Source organism: Erythranthe guttata, chromosome 3 (assembly GCF_056151865.1).
Source record: "Erythranthe guttata isolate IM_541 chromosome 3, IM_541, whole genome shotgun sequence".
NCBI classification, from domain to species: domain Eukaryota; kingdom Viridiplantae; phylum Streptophyta; class Magnoliopsida; order Lamiales; family Phrymaceae; genus Erythranthe; species Erythranthe guttata.
Window position 1 is genome coordinate 17,064,230 of NC_142535.1, and position 21,354 is coordinate 17,085,583.

The 21,354-nt window shown below is 36.4% G+C and overlaps 4 protein-coding genes and 1 long non-coding RNA gene across 8 annotated transcripts; 4 read left to right on the plus strand and 1 right to left on the minus strand.

The window, feature by feature from the left end:
• Window positions 1–306: 306 nt before the first annotated feature.
• Window positions 307–3,078, plus strand: LOC105950788 (tubby-like F-box protein 10). Of its 2 annotated transcripts, none has more exons than XM_012974155.2 (5): window positions 307–644; window positions 1,074–1,425; window positions 1,523–1,610; window positions 1,965–2,097; window positions 2,192–3,078. In XM_012974155.2, the coding sequence occupies exons 2-5, from the start codon at window positions 1,102–1,104 to the stop codon at window positions 2,904–2,906; spliced, it is 1,260 nt and encodes a 419-aa protein (XP_012829609.2). In that variant the 5' UTR covers window positions 307–644; window positions 1,074–1,101; the 3' UTR covers window positions 2,907–3,078. The 2 variants fall into 2 exon arrangements, with proteins under 2 accessions (XP_012829609.2, XP_088671916.1); XM_088815790.1 differs by having other exon boundaries at window positions 446–644; window positions 917–1,425.
• Window positions 3,079–3,227: 149 nt separating this feature from the next.
• On the minus strand, window positions 3,228–3,890 carry LOC105950789 (uncharacterized). The gene is made up of 2 exons (XR_001172229.2): window positions 3,539–3,890; window positions 3,228–3,407 (listed from the first exon to the last, which is right to left on the minus strand). It is a non-coding gene; the product is annotated as an uncharacterized LOC105950789 (long non-coding RNA).
• Window positions 3,891–4,893: 1,003 nt separating this feature from the next.
• Window positions 4,894–13,038, plus strand: LOC105950640 (uncharacterized). Its single transcript, XM_088815296.1, has 19 exons — window positions 4,894–5,053; window positions 5,598–5,680; window positions 5,798–6,010; window positions 6,109–6,233; window positions 6,336–6,500; window positions 7,130–7,414; window positions 7,523–7,711; window positions 7,805–8,086; window positions 8,167–8,460; window positions 8,559–8,751; window positions 9,803–9,911; window positions 10,125–10,208; window positions 10,264–10,349; window positions 10,821–11,333; window positions 11,424–11,645; window positions 11,738–11,859; window positions 11,972–12,106; window positions 12,261–12,548; window positions 12,640–13,038. The coding sequence occupies exons 1-19, from the start codon at window positions 5,030–5,032 to the stop codon at window positions 12,918–12,920; spliced, it is 3,693 nt and encodes a 1,230-aa protein (XP_088671422.1). The 5' UTR covers window positions 4,894–5,029; the 3' UTR covers window positions 12,921–13,038.
• A 469-nt stretch (window positions 13,039–13,507) lies between these two features.
• LOC105950810 (PHD finger-containing protein 1) lies at window positions 13,508–17,325 on the plus strand. 2 transcript variants are annotated; one of them, XM_012974177.2, is made up of 9 exons: window positions 13,508–13,680; window positions 14,117–14,202; window positions 14,424–14,990; window positions 15,084–15,305; window positions 15,408–15,529; window positions 15,645–15,779; window positions 15,956–16,243; window positions 16,517–16,756; window positions 16,895–17,325. In XM_012974177.2, exons 1-9 carry the CDS (start codon window positions 13,678–13,680, stop codon window positions 17,011–17,013), a joined length of 1,782 nt encoding a protein of 593 aa, XP_012829631.1. In that variant the 5' UTR covers window positions 13,508–13,677; the 3' UTR covers window positions 17,014–17,325. The 2 variants fall into 2 exon arrangements, with proteins under 2 accessions (XP_012829631.1, XP_012829632.1); XM_012974178.2 differs by having other exon boundaries at window positions 13,540–13,680; window positions 16,898–17,325.
• Window positions 17,326–17,530: 205 nt separating this feature from the next.
• LOC105950638 (PHD finger-containing protein 1) lies at window positions 17,531–20,332 on the plus strand. 2 transcript variants are annotated; one of them, XM_088815791.1, is made up of 6 exons: window positions 17,531–17,649; window positions 17,879–17,964; window positions 18,896–19,315; window positions 19,421–19,639; window positions 19,740–19,861; window positions 19,964–20,332. In XM_088815791.1, the coding sequence occupies exons 1-6, from the start codon at window positions 17,647–17,649 to the stop codon at window positions 20,035–20,037; spliced, it is 924 nt and encodes a 307-aa protein (XP_088671917.1). In that variant the 5' UTR covers window positions 17,531–17,646; the 3' UTR covers window positions 20,038–20,332. The 2 variants fall into 2 exon arrangements, 1 of the variants encoding a protein (XP_088671917.1); XR_016030413.1 differs by having other exon boundaries at window positions 17,557–17,649; window positions 19,421–19,635; window positions 19,964–20,166.
• The last annotated feature ends 1,022 nt before the right edge of the window (window positions 20,333–21,354 follow it).

Consider the following 21,354-nt stretch of genomic DNA (forward strand, 5'->3'; position numbering starts at 1 on the left):
TATATATATATATATATATATTCCTTTAATTGTGGATTTGTGCAAAATTAACTCATTGACTTAGCTTTAGGCAATATGAAAGGTTGAGATTTGAGGGGTGAAAATGGCCTTTCATAACATTAAAAAAAGACCGTTGACTTACTATTTATTTAATTTTTTCACCTTTTAAATATTCCAATAATTAGTGCTAAATAGAGTGATACATACCCCTCAACGATTTCTTACGTGTACACTACTTTTGTCTTATCCTCATACACTTATATTAAACACTATCAATTACTATCAATAAATATTATTATTATTATCATTATTAATTATTATTATTATTACCTGAAATATAAATCATTATCTGTACCTCTGTTTATGCTGTTTCAATACCAAAAATAAAAACCAGCGAGGAGGCCCGTGAAGCGGATTTAACAGTGTGTGTGTGGGGAATCCGACAGAAGGGAGTGCAAGAGAAGAGACACTTTCCTAAGATTTCTAGAGAGAGAGTATTCTGGAAGAGAGAGAAAGATAGAGAGAGAAACGCGTTCACTGAGACATTTATTCAAACACCTGGACCGCAAAATCAAATACACACGATACACTTGCAGATACAGAACAACTGTGGTCCTCAATCCTCCATGGACGCAAATTACAAGGTTTACCCCTCACCCCCACGCTACCCGTTCTTACGTTTCCGACATTTTCGCTTCTGGTCGATGTATCCGAGTTGTCTCTGCATTCATGTCTGTTCTAATTTGATTGTAGAAAATGCGAACTCGTGATTTTTTTTTATTTGAAGTATTATGGTACTTGAATTTTTATTTCTATTTGCTCATGATTCATCAATTGATGCAGAATTAAATATGAAATTAGAAGCGGGAAACTGATTATTGTTTGTGTACTCCATGTGAGATTCTTCTTCTTTTAGGGGGAATCTTCTTTTCTTCCTTTGTGCTTTTCCTCAGCCATCTCTTTTTCCCCTTTGCTCTTAAGCTAAGTAAAAAAAAAAAGGAATGGGTTTTGTCACTAAACAATAGATGCCAAACTATTCGAAATTCAAACTCCAATCTTTCGAAAATTTGCAGAAAGTTCGATAAACAAGTTCACCGTTACATGTCTTTTCGAAGTATAGCTCGAGATATAAGGGATAGTATCGGAAACTTGTCTAGGCGGGCCCACGGGAAGTCCCATGGTGCTGTTCACGAGGTGCACGATCGGCCCGAAGTGGTGGTGCAGAGCGGTTGTTGGGCGGGGCTTCCGCCGGAGTTGCTCCGAGACGTGATTAAGAGGTTGGAGGATAGTGAGTCCACATGGCCCGATCGAAAGCACGTTGTTGCTTGTGCAGCTGTTTGTCGGTCTTGGAGGGAAATGTGCAAAGACATTGTTCGATGCCCTGAATTTTCCGGAAAATTGACCTTCCCTATATCCCTCAAGCAGGTATTTTTTTTTTATAATTATTTAATGTAGTCGATAATATACTTCATAGTGTAAATAGTTGATCGGCGATGAATTTGTTTTTTTTTTCTTTTTGCAGCCGGGGTTTCGAGAGGGACCGATTCAGTGTTTTATTAAGAGAGACAAGTCTAGTTTGACCTACCATCTGTTTCTTTGCCTTAGCCCTGGCAAGTTTCTTCTTTCCGATTTTTTGGCTCGTTTTTTTGATTTCTTGGAATGAATCTATGGCTGTTTTAGATTCGAAGTCCGTGTTTTTTGTTAACGCAGACATCGAGTAAATTGGTTAATTCGGTTATTTCTCGTTCGTGCTTCCTTCAGTGAAAGTTGTGTGTGTTTTCGAAATTAATTTATCTTCCTTGGAAAAAATTGCATGCTTAATCTTGAATTAAGGTTGTCGGTTACTTTTGAATCTTGATTATGGTATAATCAAGATTTCATATGATTATATTTTGAATTTATCTTATTTTAATCAAAGTCTATAAATATTAACTTAAAACTCAAAATATGCTACACTGTTGCAGCTTTACTTGTAGAGACCGGTAAATTCCTTCTCTCCGCAAAACGAAATCGCCGAACCACTCACACAGAGTACATTATCTCAATGGATTCCGACAACATATCGAGATCGAACAACACTTATATCGGAAAACTCCGGTGAGTCCTAATGCAAATAAATAAATAATATATATATCTCTATTCCCCTCAATTTATTCGTAATAACATTACCTTACCGATTAAATATAATCAGCTCAAATTTCCTCGGGACCAAGTTCGTAATATACGACACCCACCCGCCTCACAACACCTCCTCCTCCAGTACCCTCCCGCCACCTGGCGTAGCCACGAGCCACTCGAAAAAAGTCTCCTCGAAAGTTCCTAGTGGGACCCACAGCATCGCCCAGGTCTCGTACGAGCTCAACGTGCTCGGCACGCGGGGCCCGCGCAAGATGCATTGCGTCATGCAGTGCATCCCCGCGTCCTCTCTGGAGCCCGGTGGGTTCGTTCCGGGCCCACAGGAGCTCCTGATCCCCAGCACCCTCGGGGATTCCTTCAGGAGCGTCGGGAGCTCGATAGAATTCGGCAGCGCGAGATTTTCGGACATTGTTGTAGCGGCCCCCGACGAACGGGATGACGTGGCTAAGGATGGGCCTTTGGTATTGAAAAATAAGGCGCCTAGGTGGCACGAGCAGCTGCAGTGTTGGTGTTTGAATTTCAGGGGGAGGGTGACGGTGGCCTCGGTGAAGAACTTCCAGCTTGTTGCTGCGGTGGCACAGGCGGTAACGGCTGGTGGTGGGCCCACCGCGGCTCCCGCGAACACTCCGTCCGATCAGGATAAGATAATATTGCAGTTCGGAAAAGTTGGTAAAGATATATTCACTATGGATTATCGGTACCCTTTGTCTGCATTTCAGGCTTTCGCCATCTGTTTGAGCAGCTTCGATACCAAACTGGCGTGTGAATAGCAATTTTTTTTTTTTGTTATTTATTCCATGTTCGTTTTCTGTTGTTAGTTACAGTTGATCTGCCTTAAGTAAATTAGATGAATCTGTTTTTAATTTTGTCTGTAATACAATCACTTCTCTTCTTGCTGTTACAACCGTCTTTTTCTGGGGGGCAATTTAGTAATTTTGTTAATATGCCTGTAGAAACCGTATACGAATACGACGAAGAAAACGGGACGGTACAATCACTTTCTCTTCTTGCTGTTACAACCGTCTTTCTTTGGGGGGCAATTTAGTAATTTTGTTAATATGCGTGTAGAAACCGTGTACGAATACGACGAATACGACGAATAAAACGGGACGGATTGAGTATTTGATATATTGATTATTAAACAAGGTGATCAATCCAAATTCCAAACAGAAGCTATTAATAATTGATTGTATTAAATAAAAACAAACCAAATGAAATTTGATTCTGTACACTTCATCCCCACCAAAAGCTTTGAACACTTTCTTCATCACCTGGAAAAAAAGACAGCATCTTTAAAACCTTAAATTCACTTTCGATTCTTCACAAGTACTATATAAGTCCGGTCGGATCTCGAACAGAAAACAAGAAACAAATACGAAAATGGAAATTAACCTCAACTCACCAATATTCAGAAACGGAGGAAGCTTCTTCGTTTCGATCAAGGGGTAGAGGGGCGCCATGGTAATTTTGACAGATTACGAGAAGTGAGCACACGATAGTAGGATTTCTCGAACTAACTCAACAACGACATCATGAAACTTTCATGCTAACGAAAACGAAAAAAAGAAATCGGACAGAGTAACGTTTTGCGGTACAAGTTAAAAAGACTCGAAAAAAATGATGGGAAGTCGGGACCGAACAACCTATGCGTATATATACACTACATTGTTTCGTATAATTCCACATAATATGACATCGGATTTCAGCTTTCCTGCGTGTCGTGAAGCTGATTGGTCGAATTAATCCCACTAAACAAATTGTTAATACGGGATTAAGCAGTCCTTATCTTGTGAGATTAGTGGAATCTAGACTAAAAGTAGTATTAATGGATGGTTTATTTCTTAAATATTATGGTGTTGCTTTTCTTGCTTTATTGGAATTTGATAATCATCACACAACCCCTTCAACTGTGCAATCTCATGCTGCCCACTTAATCCTTTTTTTTAACCTTAATCTTCTGGTAATGACTAATTAATTACCTTTTGGTGGCATTGAATAATTGTTGTACAATTTTTTTTTTGATTAATTTTTTTGAGGAAGAAAAATTAATAAGAAATAAAGTTCTGGCCAAAGGCTAGCTAATGAGCACATTACACAAGTGCTATTCACCTAACTAATTACAGAACTGTCGTTCAACAATAATTACAGAATTAACAATCAATAACTAATTATAGAACTGTCACTCGTAATAATTTTGATTTACCACTAATCATTAATTACAAAACTACTATTGAGTATTGACTACCTTTGTTTATACAATAAATTTGAATTAAGAAAATTATCCATTGGATTAAATCACTTATTCAAAGATGGTACTTGAGTTTCTTTCATCTATTATAGATAATATCAGTAACTAAGAAGCTCAGACTAGGGGTGAGAATCGAACTGATCAGATAGAATTAACATTGGAAACAAAAACTAATTTCAATCAGTTTAAAAAAAATTAGAAAAATACAAAATCAAAACTTTCAAAGTTGCAATAAAAATTATATATTTCTCATATATGTAAATAAGTATATAAACGAATAAAAGAAAATATTAATAGAAGTGTAATAATTAAATTGGTGGAATTTGGGCCAAGCGGCCTGTCAATAATCAAACCGGTAGACCCGGTTAACAACCCGGATCCATTGCCCATCATACTTTTCAATGAACGGCCCAACCCAATAGGAAGGATTGCTTTTTTACTTTTTATTTATTTATTTTTTATTTTTTATTTAGAATTTTGAGAAAAGGTGGCCTGAAAAATGATATTCACAAACATAAAGGAGCTGAACACAATTTATCAAAATCATTTGCTAAACTGAATTATTACTCTCGAACTCCGGCGTAAAATCAGTAGAAAAAATACAAGATTTTCAATTTTCCCCCCCTCCCCGAATCGAGAAGGCATATGAAATTCGAAAACTTGTTCGAGGTATTGTTAATTTCATGATTTCCGATTTTTTTTTTTCTTTTCAATCTGCTCTAATTTATTCTTCGTTTTTCTGCCCCTTTTCTTTTTTAATTTTATATTAATTTTTTTGTGATTTATGCTCAATTCTCGGTAGTTCTCTGCTTGAGCTGAATCAATTGAACCGATGCTGTAGTTTAATTTGATTTAAGGTATCGTGCGAACTTAATGTTTGTTAAAAATGCACAATTTTGTGATTCCCTAATTTTCTTCTGAGAGTTGAAGACTAGTGTACAGTAATTTTTTTTTTTTAATAGTTGGAGTAGTATATTTTTTCATGTGGGTATTATAAAAAGTTGAATTTTCCGTGCAAAAATCGAATGATCTGCTATATTCAAGATTGCTGAGGTAAAGCTGATATTTACTGGATCCAAGAAATATTTATCTTAATTGAAAATCAGTGAAATTTTCTTCGATGATGAGTAATTCGTAATTGTCTAAAAAATAAATAGATAATAATAATAATAATAATTAAAAAAAAATAAAGAATCATTACTTCGTTTCGCAGGGTCCAACAATGGAAGACCAAAAACGGGACGTGGCGAATGAGTTCAGTGTATACGCACGGCCAGTTGTTGCTGGAGCGTGGAGGTATTATGAACTCTCCATCGGTTTTGTTTCATTTCTCGGTTGTTAATTTACTTTCTTTTACTTCTGTACTAAGTGATTAGGGTTTTTTTTTTTTAATTCTTTTTTAATTTTTTTTAGAGGGAGGTTTAATATCCCGACTCAGAGTTTAGATATCAATATAGTCGGCCACGTCTCGAACAAAGCTTGTATGAAAGTGTTGGAGGTAGTAAGGACAATGCCCGGGTTATTATGCTTGGAAATGATTCCGCGCGTCGATGTATGGCCCACATCCTTTAATAGTTCTCCACCTACCGAACAAAGTGTTGCACTGTTTTTCTTTCCCGACGGAAGGTGACGGAAGCAAATTAATTTTATCATCATTTCTTTATTTTCCTTATGGTTTCCCGTTTCCCCCTATTTAATGTTTACATGCAAACGTCTTCCAACAGAGATGAAGATGTTTTTGATAGCCTGCTGAGTTACGCAATCTACACTGATTTTGCCCTTAAAGCAATGATTGGCGACGCTGAACTCTTGATATTCACTTCTGTCCAATTGCCCGGGAAGCTTCACAGTGAGTCGAAGAATAATTATGTGTGTGTGTATATATATATATATACACATGTGTGTGTGTACAGAAGCATTAATTGTATTTTCCATTCGTTTGAATTTGCAGGATTTCAGGGGAAACCATATTTTTGGGGAGCTTTCAATCGAACTGAACACCATGTCCAGAGTCAAAACCCTAAAGTGAGGAAGAGTTTAACTCCACATTCAGGCAAACAAAGGAAAACCGACAACACAGGAAGCCCAAAAGCCATTTCAAGCAAACAAAGTCCTTGTAAGTCCTTTGAGAAACGTTGTTAGTCGTGTTTGTACTTTGCAATCCGTATTCTCGCTGCTTACCTGAGAAGTATCATCATATAGTTTCTTCGTGAGAGAATCTGCAGTAGGTAATAGGTTCTATTAGACGTCGTTGAATTTGTATGCTGAATAAATCCCTTCTATTTTTTTTTCTTCCCATTTCGCCCTTGTGTCTGAGGCAATTATTGCTGACATATAACTGGGGGCGGCATGAATTTTTTTATCTTCCTTAAACCACCATGCATGGAAACTCTTGATTCAAACGCCGTTTATTCTAGCCGGTAACTGTTGTGGGAATTCCATGTAAACACTAGAATCTTCTTGTAAGACATGTTTACCAAACAGGGCCTTAGTATACCAGCACTATATGTCACGTGAACTCTTGTTTCTAGAGAATTTATCTACAGATTTGGCCTCATTCTGCTATTATTATGTAAACCCCGTAGCATGTGGTGGTCTTGCTTGACTTTCGTACCGCTTATTTATATTCATCTTGTATATCTGTTTCTAATAAAATCGACTGTGATGCACTTTGACGGGCGTTTTGACAGTCATGTATGCCTTTCTTTTTGCTTCTTTTCTTAATCCTCCTTTTGGGGAGATTAGCAACAGATGGTGCTAAAACTGAAAGGAGGGGGAGAAAATTAGACGACGCTTGGGGGCATGCCAATCCATTGGATGTATTGAGACAGAAGGCAGAGTGCAGATATTGTGGCTTTATCTCTTCGCACGGAGGCATTTCGCGCTTAAAGGCACATCTCGGTGGAGGTCACCCTAGAATTCGATTACCAGGTTGCGATAAAGTGTCGCCTCCAGTCAAGAAAGTGATGTCTGATTGGTTCATCGAATGGGTTAGATACACCAAAGCTCTTTGGACCAAGGAAATTAGAGGTATGCTGCCCCATCTATTCAAAGTTCAAGAAAATCTTGATAGGTATCGGATTTTTCTATCCTGGTTAAATTTTTTTATTTTTTTATTTTCTGATTTATGTGTATTAGCCGAATTGGGAGTACAAGTTGATGAAATGGGAAGGCGATATGATGTTTCTCTGGGACACACCAAGCCATCGGATGTATCGCATAAGAAGAAAGCAAAGAAATCGACCGCTCTATTCTCGCCCGAAACTAAGGGAGTCATATCCGGTTGGCCGAATAGTTTGACAGTATCTACCATGGAAATGTCTCAAGGTATATATATACACCTATCAGTAAGAACTGATTCGATTTTGAACATGGGATTAAAGACAAATTCCTTTTTTTTTCTTTTTCTCATGTATGCAGCAGTTAGTATGGAATCCGAAAGGAGAGGAAGACCGTTAGATGGTGCATGGGAGCATGCAAAGCCGTTGGATGAAGCTAGGCAAAAAACGCAGTGCAATCACTGCGGTTATGTTTCTTCGTACGGTGGAATTTCCCGTTTAAAGGCTCATTTGGCAGGCGGCTCTCATGAAATGCAGTTAGAGGGCTGCCCTCATGTGCCGCCACAACTAAAAAGAGTGATGGAAGAGTGGTTTAACGAGTGGACGAAAAACTCAACCGCCACCTGGACAAGAAAGTCTCATGGTAAAGCCGTTAGAGATACATAAATAAAGTTTTTTTTTTTTTTTTTTAATTATTATTATTTTTTTAACTTCTTGAAACAGATGGCAGTGGCAATCCTTCGAAGAGAGGGAGGCCAAGAGATGACACATGGGATCATGCTATACCTTTGGATGAGATGGGAGAAGCCACGAGATGCAAGTATTGTGGTTATGTATCTAAACGAGGCGGCATTGCACGAATGAAGGTGCATTTGGCTGGCGGAGATCCAGCGGCGCAGCTGGTGAGTTGCCCTAATGTTTCTTGGGAAGTCAAAACCTTGATGGCTGCTCAAGGAATCAAGAAATACCCGAAGAAATCGAAAGGTGTACCGATGGAGAATTACGAATCCTCACATGGTAAGAAACTTTCTTTAATCACCATTATGTCATAAACGAAACCGGAAAAAAAAAAAAGAAAAAAAAAACTTACGCATGTTTTTTTTTTTGGTTGACAGAGAGTCAGAGAAAAATGGGCGAAATCATCTCGTTCGAAAAACGACATCACATACTCAGAGAAACTCTTGACCAGATCACAAATTCGAGCGTGAAAGATAGGCTTCAGAAATTAATACAAGGGAAGAGTGAAAATCTGCATGAGATGCAATTCGAAATTCAATCACTTGAGAGTCAGTTGGCTTCAATGCCTTAGCAGATTTTTTTCGATGGATCCAGATTTTCGTCTTTAGTCGATATTTTCTACCGGAGTTCAGACATATGGATTGTATTTCTCGTCTTCCCTAGGTGTAATTTGTGCCCATATGATTGTGTCTAGTTGAACAAAAAATTTGTGGATTATAATTTGAATAGTAGCTATTACTTTTTATTATTGTCTGAAATTATGAAAGCTTATCAGCTGTGGTTTGGAGTTCTTGACCACCATGGTTTACATTCTAATTTAATTATTTTGAAAACGGATAAAATAATTATTAATTTAAAAAAAAAATTAATTAATAAATTATTGACTTATGAAATTGCTATTAATATATTGGTAGTATTATTATTATTTTCAATAAATTGATGGGAAATGATAAAGATGCTGAAGTTGAAGATGCTAATTTTACCAATATATGTCAACTTCAAGAATCAAAAGAAAATTACAACATATTTTGTTAAGTATATACATGTATTGTACTAGTACTTGAAGAGATTTATATGCATTATTAATTTAAACACTGTATGAAGCGTATAAAAATCTAAAAATAAATATTATTTTATAACATCTTTTCCCCAATTCGAATCAGGAAAAAATATTATTTAAACAAGTTTATTAATTAATCGAGTATTGGTTTATCGAAGCTCTACTCTATATAAATTAAAGGCACTAGGTATGGCGTATCTTTGTAATTCTTGTATTCAACCCATGTTACAATGTCGATAATTAAATTTGTTTCTCGAATAATAACTTTAAATATGATTTGACTGGTAATTTATTTTTGTCCCTCCAAAAAAGATAAATAAGTAATAGTTTCATTTTCAAATTCTTCCCAGAAAACACTTTCACAATAATAAGCTCCTAAACATAGTTTTAGATCCATGCTAAATTGCGCCTTTTATTTAAGCTCATAAACATATTTTTGGACCTTTGCTAAATTGCGCCTTTGAAGTTCATGAAACATAGTTTTGGACCCATGCTAAATTGCGCACTTTTCTATTTCCTCCAACTTCTCCCATGCATAAATTGTTTTTGTCTTTTTCCCAGCTACTGCAGTACATATGTCTTTGCTTCTTCTCCTCTGTCGTCTGCAAATTACTCTTCACTAGGGTTTACAAAATATCCCCAAATACAACAACAACAACAAATTGAGATTGTAATCTCTCGCGCCATTCATGGTATACTACTCTAATCCTCCTTGTTTTTCAAGTTTTTTTTCTTTCTGATTTTTATCCGATTGAGTATCTTACGTCACATTTGGAAAATGCTGTTTTTTTTTTCTGAATTATTAATATTTTCCGACTCTGCCATTCTCTTCCTGTAGATTATGTCTGCGTTTTGTTGCAGATTTTTTTTTTAAATATCTTAGGCGCCTATATTTGAATGGGGTTATGGTGGGGAGGAATTGGGGAAAATTTTGATGAACTGGTTCTCGTTTTGGTTCTGCTTTCCCGTACTGTATTATTGGCTTGTGTGATAATCGACATGTGTATAAATCCATTACACAGGGGACAATTTGCCTGCTGTGTGGCGATAGGGGATTCGCTAAGGCCTTTGTGGACTGTGTCAATTGTCTCGATGCTTCTGTGCACATGTAAGCAGCCACATAGTATTGATGTGTGTGTGTGTGTGTGTGTGTGTGTGTGTGTGTGTGTGAGTGTAAATTAGTGAGATTTGGAGTTTTAAAAAATTATCAATGTTCTTCATTCGTTTAGTTTGATTACATATTGCGGGTAGTGTGGATGATTGATTGATAGCGAAGCTATTGTTTTGCTGTTTGTGGTTTTGTTGCGTAAACGTATATTTAGCTTCTTACTCGTTCGGCCTCGAGTTAAACTATTTAACTACGCTCGACATACTTTTGCTATATTTTTTCTCGTCCTGCTTAAGTAGTAAGTAAGCTCTAGTAAATTCAGTGGAAAAATGAAAAAACAAGACATCGAGTTTTTGACAGGACTTTTTGATGATTTTTTACCGTCCTACAAGCAGTCGTACCGTCTTTAATTTGTTTAACCATTAACTAGTTCTTGATTGTGTTTGTCAACTGTTTGATTTTTTTTCCCAGCTACTGTCTGGGATTGGATGTAGAAGAAACATGTGATGAAGATTTTCGTTGGGTTTGCGAAGATTGTGAAACAGAACCACGCATAGTTTCTACGGATATTAAACGCGTTTCTAAAGATGGAAAAAACGAAAACGATTCCTCGGCAGTTGAAACAGAGGAGCGTGTTTACGAAGATGGTGTTGAGCAGTCATATGAAGGTATTCTCATGCAATTCGTGCGGAAGGAATATGCCAAGTGTAATTGGCCGAAAAGGAGAAGTGTTAAAAGATCAACTGTGAAGAAATACAAGCACAGACTTTGTAACGCACCTTCCAAACGATCTTACGACAAACACGTAAAAACGGTCATGAAGGAGTGCACCAGACCAAAGGATGACTGTACATTGTCTACTAAAGTGAAAAAAAGAGAGGGTCCCAGTTTAGAAGATCATTGTGCTGAAATGGCTGTAGAAAATGATTTTCGAGAAAATTTAGATATCTCGTCTGCCGTGCCAGTTGTCATGCCAATATGGAGGTGAGGAAGATTCGTAATATTGAAAAACAATATTACATTATGTTACGAATAGTTTATTGCTCTGCTGATTGGCAATTCTGCTATTGACAGGGGAAGTTTCAATATTCGGAGCGAAAATCGTGATATAATCGATGGGATTATAGCTCACATGTCTAGCAAAGCTCGTGGAAATGTATATGACGAGGCGAGTCAGTTTCAAGTGGTGCTTGATCTTGAAATGCTTCCGGTATCCGACGTATGGCCCAAAAGTTTTGAGAAATATGAACCGAGCTGTGTTGATATCGCACTCTATTTCTTTCCATCCGAGATAAGGTATGAGTTTTATTTTACTTTTTCACCCTCATACCTTCGATTTACGTGCTTTCTGATCGAACTACGCCTTTAACATTTTGTCAATGGTAAAGTGAACGGATTTTCGACGGATTGGTGGAGGAAATGATGCATAAAGAGCTTGCGTTGAAAGCCTTTGTGCAGAACGGCGAGCTTTTAATTTTCACTTCAAAGGAATTGCCGATTCTGTACTGGAGTAAGTTCGAGTTCACCAACTAGCTGCATATTTTATATGTTTTTTTACGGTGACATAGTTGACCTTTTAACAAATAAACGAACCTTTCTAGACTAAATAGTTTCACGTGCAGGATTTCAAGGCAAGTATTATCTATGGGGAGTATTTAGGGGTAGTAAGCAGAGTAACGAATCGAATTCTCATTCATGTACAGAGAAATTGGATGCGATCATTCCGATAGCAACAGCACCTACAGAGTTACTGAGTGGTAATGCACATTCTCACGAGTTACGTTTGCTATTATTATTATTAATTCACCCGTTTCGAAATCTTGATTGCGATGCATTTGGCTTGGTATTTTCGACAGTTATACATGCCTTTCTTTTTCGCTTCGTTTCTTACTCTTTCTTTGTGGAAACTAGAAACAGATGGTACTAAAACTGAAACAAGAGGGAAACAACTAGATAATGGTTGGTTACACGCCTATCAATTGGATGCACCAAGAATCAAGGCAGAGTGCATTTACTGTGGATTTATTTCTTCGTATGGAGGCATTTCGCGCCTTAAGGCACATCTTGCGGGAGTTCACCCCAGAATCAGAGGGCTACCGGGTTGCGATAAAGTGTCGCCTGAAGTGAAGAAAATCATGTCTGATTGGTTCTATGAATGGGTGAAAAACTCGAAAGTTCTTTGGAACAAGAAAGTTAGAGGTATGCCGTATTTTATTCTGTAGTCTTTTTTGTCGCCGGAATGTATATAAGATATGTTTAATTTTTTTCATTTCTCTGATTTACGTATTAGCCGAAATGGGAAGGCGAGGTGATGTTGCTGTGGGACCCACCGAGCAGTCGGGATTAGCAGCACGTAAGAGGAAAGCAAAGAAATCGATCGCCTTATTTTCACCCGAAATAGAAGCTAGCGATATTCTGTATAAGAGGGGAAGGCCTACTGCACTCGATCAGATCACAAATACGAGCGTAAAAGATCGACTTCGAAAATCAATACAAGGGATGAACTCGAATCTACTTGAGATGCAATTTAAGATTCAATCACTTGAGAGACAGTTGGCTTCAATGCCTTAGCAGATTTTTGCACATTGATCCACATTTCAATTTTTAGCTGATGTTTTTTTTTTTTTTTCAATCTAAGTTCAGATATATGGATGTATTGTTGTCTTCCAAGGTGTAATTGTTCTATTTGTATATTGTCTAGTAAAACATATTTTCAGAAAATCAAATCAGATCGAAATTCGGAATCTCATACATATTCCATTTGCGATCTTCAAGAAAAAATTGGAAATAATTAGATCCAAATCCGGATATTTCGTTCCGAATTTCATATATCTTCAACTATTTTTGTAATAGATATGTGTAATTACTATTTTGGTGTATTATATTCATATGAATAATAGAATAAAAAGTTGTAGTCATAATTTATTACTATTAACAATTTTTATATATCTGAAAAATAATATTATAATAAATTAAAAATTAGTTAACTCTAAATAACTCACTTAAACATAAACCAAAGAGGACAATTCCAGAATAAATAAAGGAAATCAGGAAAACAAAAAATAAGAAAAAATATGCTGCCACGTGGCATTTCATCAAAACACATTTTCACACAATAAAACTAATAAAATATTCCAAATCCGATTATTAGATTCCGCATTTCTTTTTATTTCCCTCCCATGCATAACATGTTTTAATACTTTGATTCAGCAATTATGCTTTTCCCTGCTACATTTGTCGTCACTGCTTCTTCTTCACCTCTCTCTTTCTTCTTCAATTGTCCTTCACTAGGGTTTTGAAATTAACCCCAAACACAACAACACCATTCATGGTACTCTTCCTCCTAATTAATTCCGTCGTCTTTTTCATAACATTTTCTGATTTTTTATCTAATGGAGTATCTTACGTCACATTAGGATTTTTTTTTTTTTTTGCTGTTTTAATCATGTAGATTGTCTGATTCGTCTTTTCTCTTCCTACAAATTGTGTTTTTATTTTGGTGCTGCGTTTTGTTTTTTGTTTGTTCGCTTCCTTCCTGCTCCTGGTGGTAGTCAAAGTTATTTTTGCAGATTTTTTTTTTTTTTTTTGGTTAATGGTGGGGAGGAATTGGGGCAAATATTGACGAGTTAGTTGTCGCAGTAACTTTTCGTTAGTTTGCTCAATTAATCATCTCAATTTGAAATTGATTGATATTTCTCATTGTGATTCTGGTTTTCCATACTGTATTATCAACTGTATATCAAACAGCTTGTGTATCTATTACACAGGGGACAATATGCTTGCTGTGTGGCGATAGGGGTTTCGCTAAGGCCTTCGTGGACTGTGTCAATTGTCTCGATGCTTCTGTGCACCTGTAAGCCAACACAGTAATTGTGTGTGTGTGTGTGTGTGTGTGTGTGTGTGTGTGTGTGTGTGTGTGTGGGTGTGTGGGTGTGTGTGTGTGTGTGTGTGTGTGTGAATTAGAGATTTGAAAGTCCTGAAAAATCATCAATGTTCTTCATTGTTTTCAGTTTGATTACAGATTTTTTATGAACTCTTTTTTTTTTTTTGTTTGTTTTTTTTTTTTGGTTTCAGCTACTGTCTGGGACTAGATCTGGATGCGATAGAAGAAACTTGGGATGAAGATATTCATTGGGTTTGCGAAGAGTGTGATGAAACAGAATCATATATAGTTTCGACGGATATTGAACCCTTTTCCGAAATCAGAGAAAATGAAGACGATTCCTCGACAGTTCAAACAGAGGAGGAGCGTGTTTACGAAGATGACGTTGAGCAGTCATATGAAGGTATTACTCGTACGCAATTACTGTGGAAGGAAAATGCCAAGTGTAATTGGAGGAAAAAGAGAAGTGTTAAAAAATCAACTGTGGAGAAATACGAGCACAGACGTTGTAGTGGACCGTCCAACCAATCTTATGAGGAACACGTGAAAACGGACGTAAACGAGTGCACCAGATCAAAGGATGATGCTACACTGTCGTCTGAAATGAAAGAAAACGAGGCGCTCGGTTTAGAAAATCATTGTTCCGAAAACGACCATATTGAAAACGAAGAGGAAGAACCGATAGATGTAGAAAATGATTTTCGAGAAAATAATTTACTTATCTCATCTGTTGCGCCAGTTGTCATGCCAGTATGGAGGTGAGCAAGAGTTCTCATAGTATGGAAACAATATTACTTTCGGTTTTAGTTTACCGCTCTGCTGATTGGCGGTTTTGCTCTAATTAATGACAGGGGAAGTTTTAGTATTTGGAACGAAAATCATGATATAATAGATGGGATTCTTGCTCACATGTCGAACAAAGCATGCGAAAAAGTAAACGAGGAGGCGTCTCAGTTTCAAACGGTGCTTTATCTTGAAATGCTTCCAAAAACTGATGTATGGCCTAAAAGTTTCGAGGAATCAGAACCGACTGGTGATAGTATTGCACTATATTTCTTTCCATCAGAGATAAGGTATATATATTCGTGTTCTATTTTACTTTTTCACCCCTTCGATTTATGTGCTTTCTGATTCAACTAAGAGCCTTCAACATTTTATGCAATGCAATGTGAAAGCGAACGAATTTTCGACGGGTTGGTGGAGGAAATGATGCATAAAGAACTTGCGTTGAAAGCCCCTGTGCACAATGGCGAGCTTTTGATTTTCACTTCAAAGGAATTGCCAATCATGTACTGGAGTAAGTCCGAGTCCATTAACTTGCAAAATGTTTTTTCATTTTGACATAGTCCACGAAAATAAAAACAATAAGCAAATAAACAAACTTTTTTAGACTGAATAGTTTGCCGGTGCAGGAGTTCAAAGCAAGTATTATCTATGGGGAGTATTTAGGAGTAATAAGCAGAGTAGCAAATCGCATTCTCGTTCATATACAGAGGAATTGGATGAAAACAGCCCTACAACAACAACACCTACAAAGTTACCGAGTGGTAATACACATTCTCATACATTACGTTTGCTGTTATTCCCTACTCTATAAGATGACTGGAAAAATGTAACGGTGTTTCTAAATTTCGACTGTGATGCATTTGGCGGGTATTTTCGACAGTTAAATTTGCGTTTCTTTTTTTCTCATCTTCTTACTCCTTTTCCTTGTGGAAATTAGCAACGGATGGTGCGAAAACTGAAAGAAGAAAGGGGAAACAATTGGATGATGCTTGGAGACATGCCAATCTATTGGATGGATCGAGACAGAAGGCAGAGTGCAGGTTTTGTGGGTTTATTTCTTGGTACGGAGGCATTTCGCGCCTAAAGGCACACCTAGGTGGAGGTGAACCTAGATTTCGGTTACCAGGTTGCGATAAGGTGTCACCTCAAGTCAAGAAAGTGATGTCTGATTGGTTCACTGAATGGGTTAAAAGCACCAAAGCTGCTTGGACCACGGAAACGAAAGGTATTCCATGTTTCACCTTCATCGTGTGCTTATTTTAGTCGAGTCTTTTTGTGGTTAAATACTTGAGATATAATCGATTTGATTAGTGAACTAATTTCGATTTAAATCAGCTCCGTCTTGTGAAAGTTCAAGAAAATAACCCGTTTTGATTTTTCTTTCTCTGCTTTATGTATTAGCCGAAACGGGAGCATGTGTTAATGAAATGGACTAATACTTTTTTCTTCTGCAATTGCATTAATCCCTTGTTTTACTGATAGACTATTTTACTTGTAGTTATTTCAGCCGAAAGAAAAGGAAGACAGCCAGATAGTGCATGGGAACATGTAAAGCCGTTGAACGAGGCTAGGACAAAGGCACAATGCAATTACTGTGGCTTCGTTTCTTGTTACGGTGGAATTTCCCGTTTAAAGGCTCATTTAGCAGGCGGCTCTCCTCAAATGCAGGTAACGGGTTGTCTTCAGGTGCCGTTAAAAGTTCAAACAGTCATGGAACAGTGGTTTAATAGCTGGACAAGTAAGCTAATGCATTATAAGTGATCATATATACATTATAATAAAGTAATAATGTTACATGAAACAAATTTACTTGCACTACTTTTCTGTACAAACCATCGTTTGTTTAACGAGCTTTTTGTGTTTTTTTTCGAAATAGAAGGTAACGCTAATCCTTGTAAGAGGGGACGGACTACTCCGGATCAGATGACGAATACGAGCATGAAACACGTAAAGACTTCAAAAATGAATACAAGGGAAGACTCTCAATCTACATGAGATCGAATTTGAAATTCGATTACTTGAGAGTCAGCATGATTTACATTCAGATTAATTATTTTTGAAACTCAAGAAATTAGTTTTGGACAATTTACTGAGGCTTTGTTAAATATAAGAAAGTTAGTGAGACATCTTTTTTGTAATGTACTGGGAAATCATATGACCAGATTCTCTGTCCAACATTAATATTTGAAATGACATGTTTCTTTAATTCTTGTATATTAAAAAAAAAATAAAAAAAAGTCCTATGTAACTGTTCTTACAGGATAATAATGAGAAGGCAAATACTGCTATTTTGGTGTTAGTTATTAAAGTCGTTCGAATTTGCGTCTGTATCATAATCTGAAATTTTTATAATAATAAAGAATAAATAAGTTTAAATTATTATTTTGAAAATAGGTTAAAGGTACTTTCTTCTAAATAAAATAAAATAAATTGTTGTAGTACTGTGATTCACAGATTTGTTTTTTGTTATTATTATTATTATTATTTTTTTTTTAAGAAATAAAAAAAAAACAGAGAGAAGAATAAAAATATCGAATTCCGCCATTTTCGATTTCAAAGAATCAAAGCTTTGCTATCACTTTTCAGTTCTTGTTCTTGGAGTATTCTTGAGTGTTCTCTCTGTCAGTCATGGTATATCCCTATTCCCTCCTTTTCTTTTTATTTTTTTAATTCTTGAAACATTGCTGATTTTTTATCCGATGGAGTATTTTATGCACGTTGTGAATCTGTATATATCTGTGTGCGTATATATATATATATATATATATATATATATATATATATATATATATATATATATATATTTCCATATTATTAGTGTATGATGATTAAACTTTGTATAAATCCATGACACTCACAGGGGGAGATATGCGTGCAGTGTGGCGACAGAGGATTCACTAATGCCTTTGTGTACTGTGTCAAATGTCTCCGTTATGCTGTGCACCGGTAAGCATCTTCCCTCCCCCTCTCTCTCTCTCTCTCTCTCTCTCTCTCTCTCTCTCTCTCTCTCTCTCTCTCTCTCTCTCTCTCTCTCTCTCTCTCTCTCTCTCTCTCTCTCTCTCTCTCTCTCTCTCTCTCTCTCTCTCTCTCTCTCTCTCTCTCTCTCTCTCTCTCTCTCTCTCTCTCTCTCTCTCTCTCTCTCTCTCTCTCTCTCTCTCTCTCTCTCTCTCTCTCTCTCTCTCTCTCTCTCTCTCTCTCTCTCTCTCTCTCTCTCTCTCTCTCTCTCTCTCTCTCTCTCTCTCTCTCTCTCTCTCTCTCTCTCTCTCTCTCTCTCTCTCTCTCTCTCTCTCTCTCTCTCTCTCTCTCTCTCTCTCTCTCTCTCTCTCTCTCTCTCTCTCTCTCTCTCTCTCTCTCTCTCTCTCTCTCTCTCTCTCTCTCTCTCTCTCTCTCTCTCTCTCTCTCTCTCTCTCTCTCTCTCTCTCTCTCTCTCTCTCTCTCTCTCTCTCTCTCTCTCTCTCTCTCTCTCTCTCTCTCTCTCTCTCTCTCTCTCTCTCTCTCTCTCTCTCTCTCTCTCTCTCTCTCTCTCTCTCTCTCTCTCTCTCTCTCTCTCTCTCTCTCTCTCTCTCTCTCTCTCTCTCTCTCTCTCTCTCTCTCTCTCTCTCTCTCTCTCTCTCTCTCTCTCTCTCTCTCTCTCTGTGTGAGTAATATTGATAGTTGGAGTTCTAACAAAATCATCAATGTTCTTTATTCTGTTTCGTTCGATTACATATTTCGGTTAGTACAGATGATTTGATAAACAACCCTTTGTTTGTTTTTTTGTTTGCTGTTTTTAGTAAGTTGTAAGCTCTCGTAAATTCAGAGGAAAAACCGAAAAACGACGGCTTTTGAAAGGGTTTCTTGATTTTCTTTTTTGCTGTTTATTGTTTATTTTTTTCAGCTACTGTCTGGATGTAATACCAAAGACTTTCGATGAATACGTCCATTGGCTTTGCGATGATTGCGAAACAGCGGAAAAAAACCGCGACAATAATTCCATCACATCCAAGAACAGAGCTACAGTTTTGAAGAATGTTCAAGAAATCTCCGAAAATGGAAAAAGGAAAAAAGATTCCTTATCAGTTCACACAGAGGAGCAACCGATAAAGGCCAAATCCAATCCAAGGAAAAAGAGAGGTGTTCAAAAAACAACCCTACGCGATTCCACTACGCTACTTTCTAAAACAACCGAAGAAAACGAAACAAGTGTACAAGAAATAAACGAGCGTATCAAAATCGAAGAATCGGAAGACAAAGAACAGGGTTTTCGAGAAAATTTAAGCGTCTCATCAGCTGAGCCAGTTTTGAGGCCAATATGGAAGTGAGCGAGAGTCGTAAAAATTTGGACATGAAATTACTCTGTGTTGACGATTTTTTATTTTATTTTTTTAAATAAATAATTTGTCTGGTGTTTGATAAATGACAGGGGATGTTTCTCGATTTGGGACGAAAAACACGACATCGATGGGATTACAGCTCACACGTCCGTCAAAGCATGCGAAAAAGTACACGAGGAGGCAACTCATTTTCAAGAATCGCTCCATTTTAAAATGCTTCCGAAATTCGATATTTGGCCCAAACGTTTCGTGGATGCAGAACCGAGCGATGATAGTATCGCACTCTATTTCTTTCCATCCGAGAGTGGGTATAACTTCTAGTTTACTTTATTCCCCCCCCCCCCCCCCCCCCCCCCCCCTCCCTCTTCGATTTATGATTGAACTAAATCTTGATTCTTTTTTTTTAAGCGATACAAAATTCGACAAGTTAGTGGCGAAAATGATGCGTGAAGAACTTGCATTGCAAGCCTTTGTGAAGAATGCGGAGCTTTTGGTTTTCACTTCGACGGAATTGCCAGTTTTGCACCAGAGTAAGTTTCGAGTCCAATTCGTCAAACTTGCTATACATATTTTTCAAATTTATTTTTTGCGAGAAAAAATATAAATAAATAAACGAACTTTTTGCGGTGCAGGATTTCAAGGCAAGTATTATCTATGGGGAGTATTTAGGGCTAAGCAGCGTAGCGAATCACATACGACGAATTGATATGTTCTAGAAGTTTCTAGAAACTTTGTTCCGTTTCGGCTCGATTTCTAACATGGAATGTGGTTGATATATATAAACCATAATGGTTATTCAACCTTGAAGAAACATAATAGAGTAGTTGTTAACAAATTGATCATTGTAGTTTGCAAATGGGGTGTTGGTGAAACAAAAATATAATTTGATGGGGTAATTTTTTATTTCTTAAAAGTTAGCTGGTCATTTTAGTAATTAGAACAAATACTAGGTAGCATAGCTGTCAGCAATTTTGTTTTCATTATAATTTTAGCTTATTCAACTGTTAATTTGTTAATCAGTTTTCAGCAATTTTGTTTTCATTATAATTTTAGCTTATTCAACTGTTAATTTGTTAATCAGTTTTCCCCTTGCTAAAAAAATAAAATAATAATAATAATAATAGTATTAAAAATTTATAAAAAAATTATATATTTTTTTAATATCAATTATTTAAAAATTTATAAAAAATCTGTAATATCAATTATTTACTGTTCACATTTTACGCAGTCAAAAAGGTTAAAAAGGATGTGTTTCCAGAGAGATTGATGGGTAACATGTTTGACATTATTAAGCCAAATAATTAAATAATGTATTTATTTATTTATTTATTAAATATATGTTTGAACAAAGATTAATTTATATATTTCAAAAGACGGACGAATTGAATCACATGGACAGTAGATTTTTCTAATCATTATACAATTAATTACGATAATCATTAATCACACGTCTCCGTGTATTAGGTGGACGGATATTTAAATTACTTGTCTACTTTAATATAATCTCTTTTTCAATGCTATATAGGTGGTGTTTTTAAAAGCAGATGTTATGTGAGTTAAGTTGGTTTTACGTGTTTATTTTTAATAATCGAGAGTATTTGTAAATTTATTGAAAAATTAACTTTAATAGAAAAAGATCATGTGTGCTTAACAAATAATTATAGCTCAAATTGAAGTTGTTTATTTTAAAAAAAACAAAAGTAAGAGTTCATTTGCAAACAGATGATGAACGAAAAAAAACTTATAATCTATTTGTAAAAGTTTTTGCAAACACCACCAAAATAACTTGTTTAATCTGTGCGCGTTAGCGTTAACCTTAAATGATACTTAAATATTTACTAAAAAGGAGGGGGAAGAAAACCCTAAAATTCAAACAGGGATATGCTCATTCGGCTTATCAGATCCTACAACGTAACTATTGAAATACATCATGTTGTTTGGAACCGTAAATCTACACAAAAAACTATACAATAAATACACATACATATGTGTGTGTGATTATGCGTAGATCAACGATGTAAAA

Coding starts and splice junctions, on each gene's coding strand:
- LOC105950788 (XM_012974155.2), top strand. CDS start 1,102: ATGTCTTTTCGAAGTATAGCTCGAGATATAAGGGATAGTATCGGAAAC. Junction 1,426..1,522: donor TCCCTATATCCCTCAAGCAG/GTATTTTTTTTT, acceptor TTCTTTTTGCAG/CCGGGGTTTCGAGAGGGACC. Junction 2,098..2,191: donor ACTTATATCGGAAAACTCCG/GTGAGTCCTAAT, acceptor AAATATAATCAG/CTCAAATTTCCTCGGGACCA.
- LOC105950640 (XM_088815296.1), top strand. CDS start 5,030: ATGAAATTCGAAAACTTGTTCGAG. Junction 8,752..9,802: donor CAGTTGGCTTCAATGCCTTA/GCAGATTTTTTT, acceptor TCTTTTTCCCAG/CTACTGCAGTACATATGTCT. Junction 9,912..10,124: donor AACAACAACAAATTGAGATT/GTAATCTCTCGC, acceptor TAAATATCTTAG/GCGCCTATATTTGAATGGGG.
- LOC105950810 (XM_012974177.2), top strand. Junction 15,306..15,407: donor TTCTTTCCATCAGAGATAAG/GTATATATATTC, acceptor GCAATGTGAAAG/CGAACGAATTTTCGACGGGT. Junction 16,757..16,894: donor GTGGTTTAATAGCTGGACAA/GTAAGCTAATGC, acceptor TTTTCGAAATAG/AAGGTAACGCTAATCCTTGT.
- LOC105950638 (XM_088815791.1), top strand. Junction 17,965..18,895: donor CTCCGTTATGCTGTGCACCG/GTAAGCATCTTC, acceptor TATTTTTTTCAG/CTACTGTCTGGATGTAATAC. Junction 19,862..19,963: donor ATTGCCAGTTTTGCACCAGA/GTAAGTTTCGAG, acceptor TTTGCGGTGCAG/GATTTCAAGGCAAGTATTAT.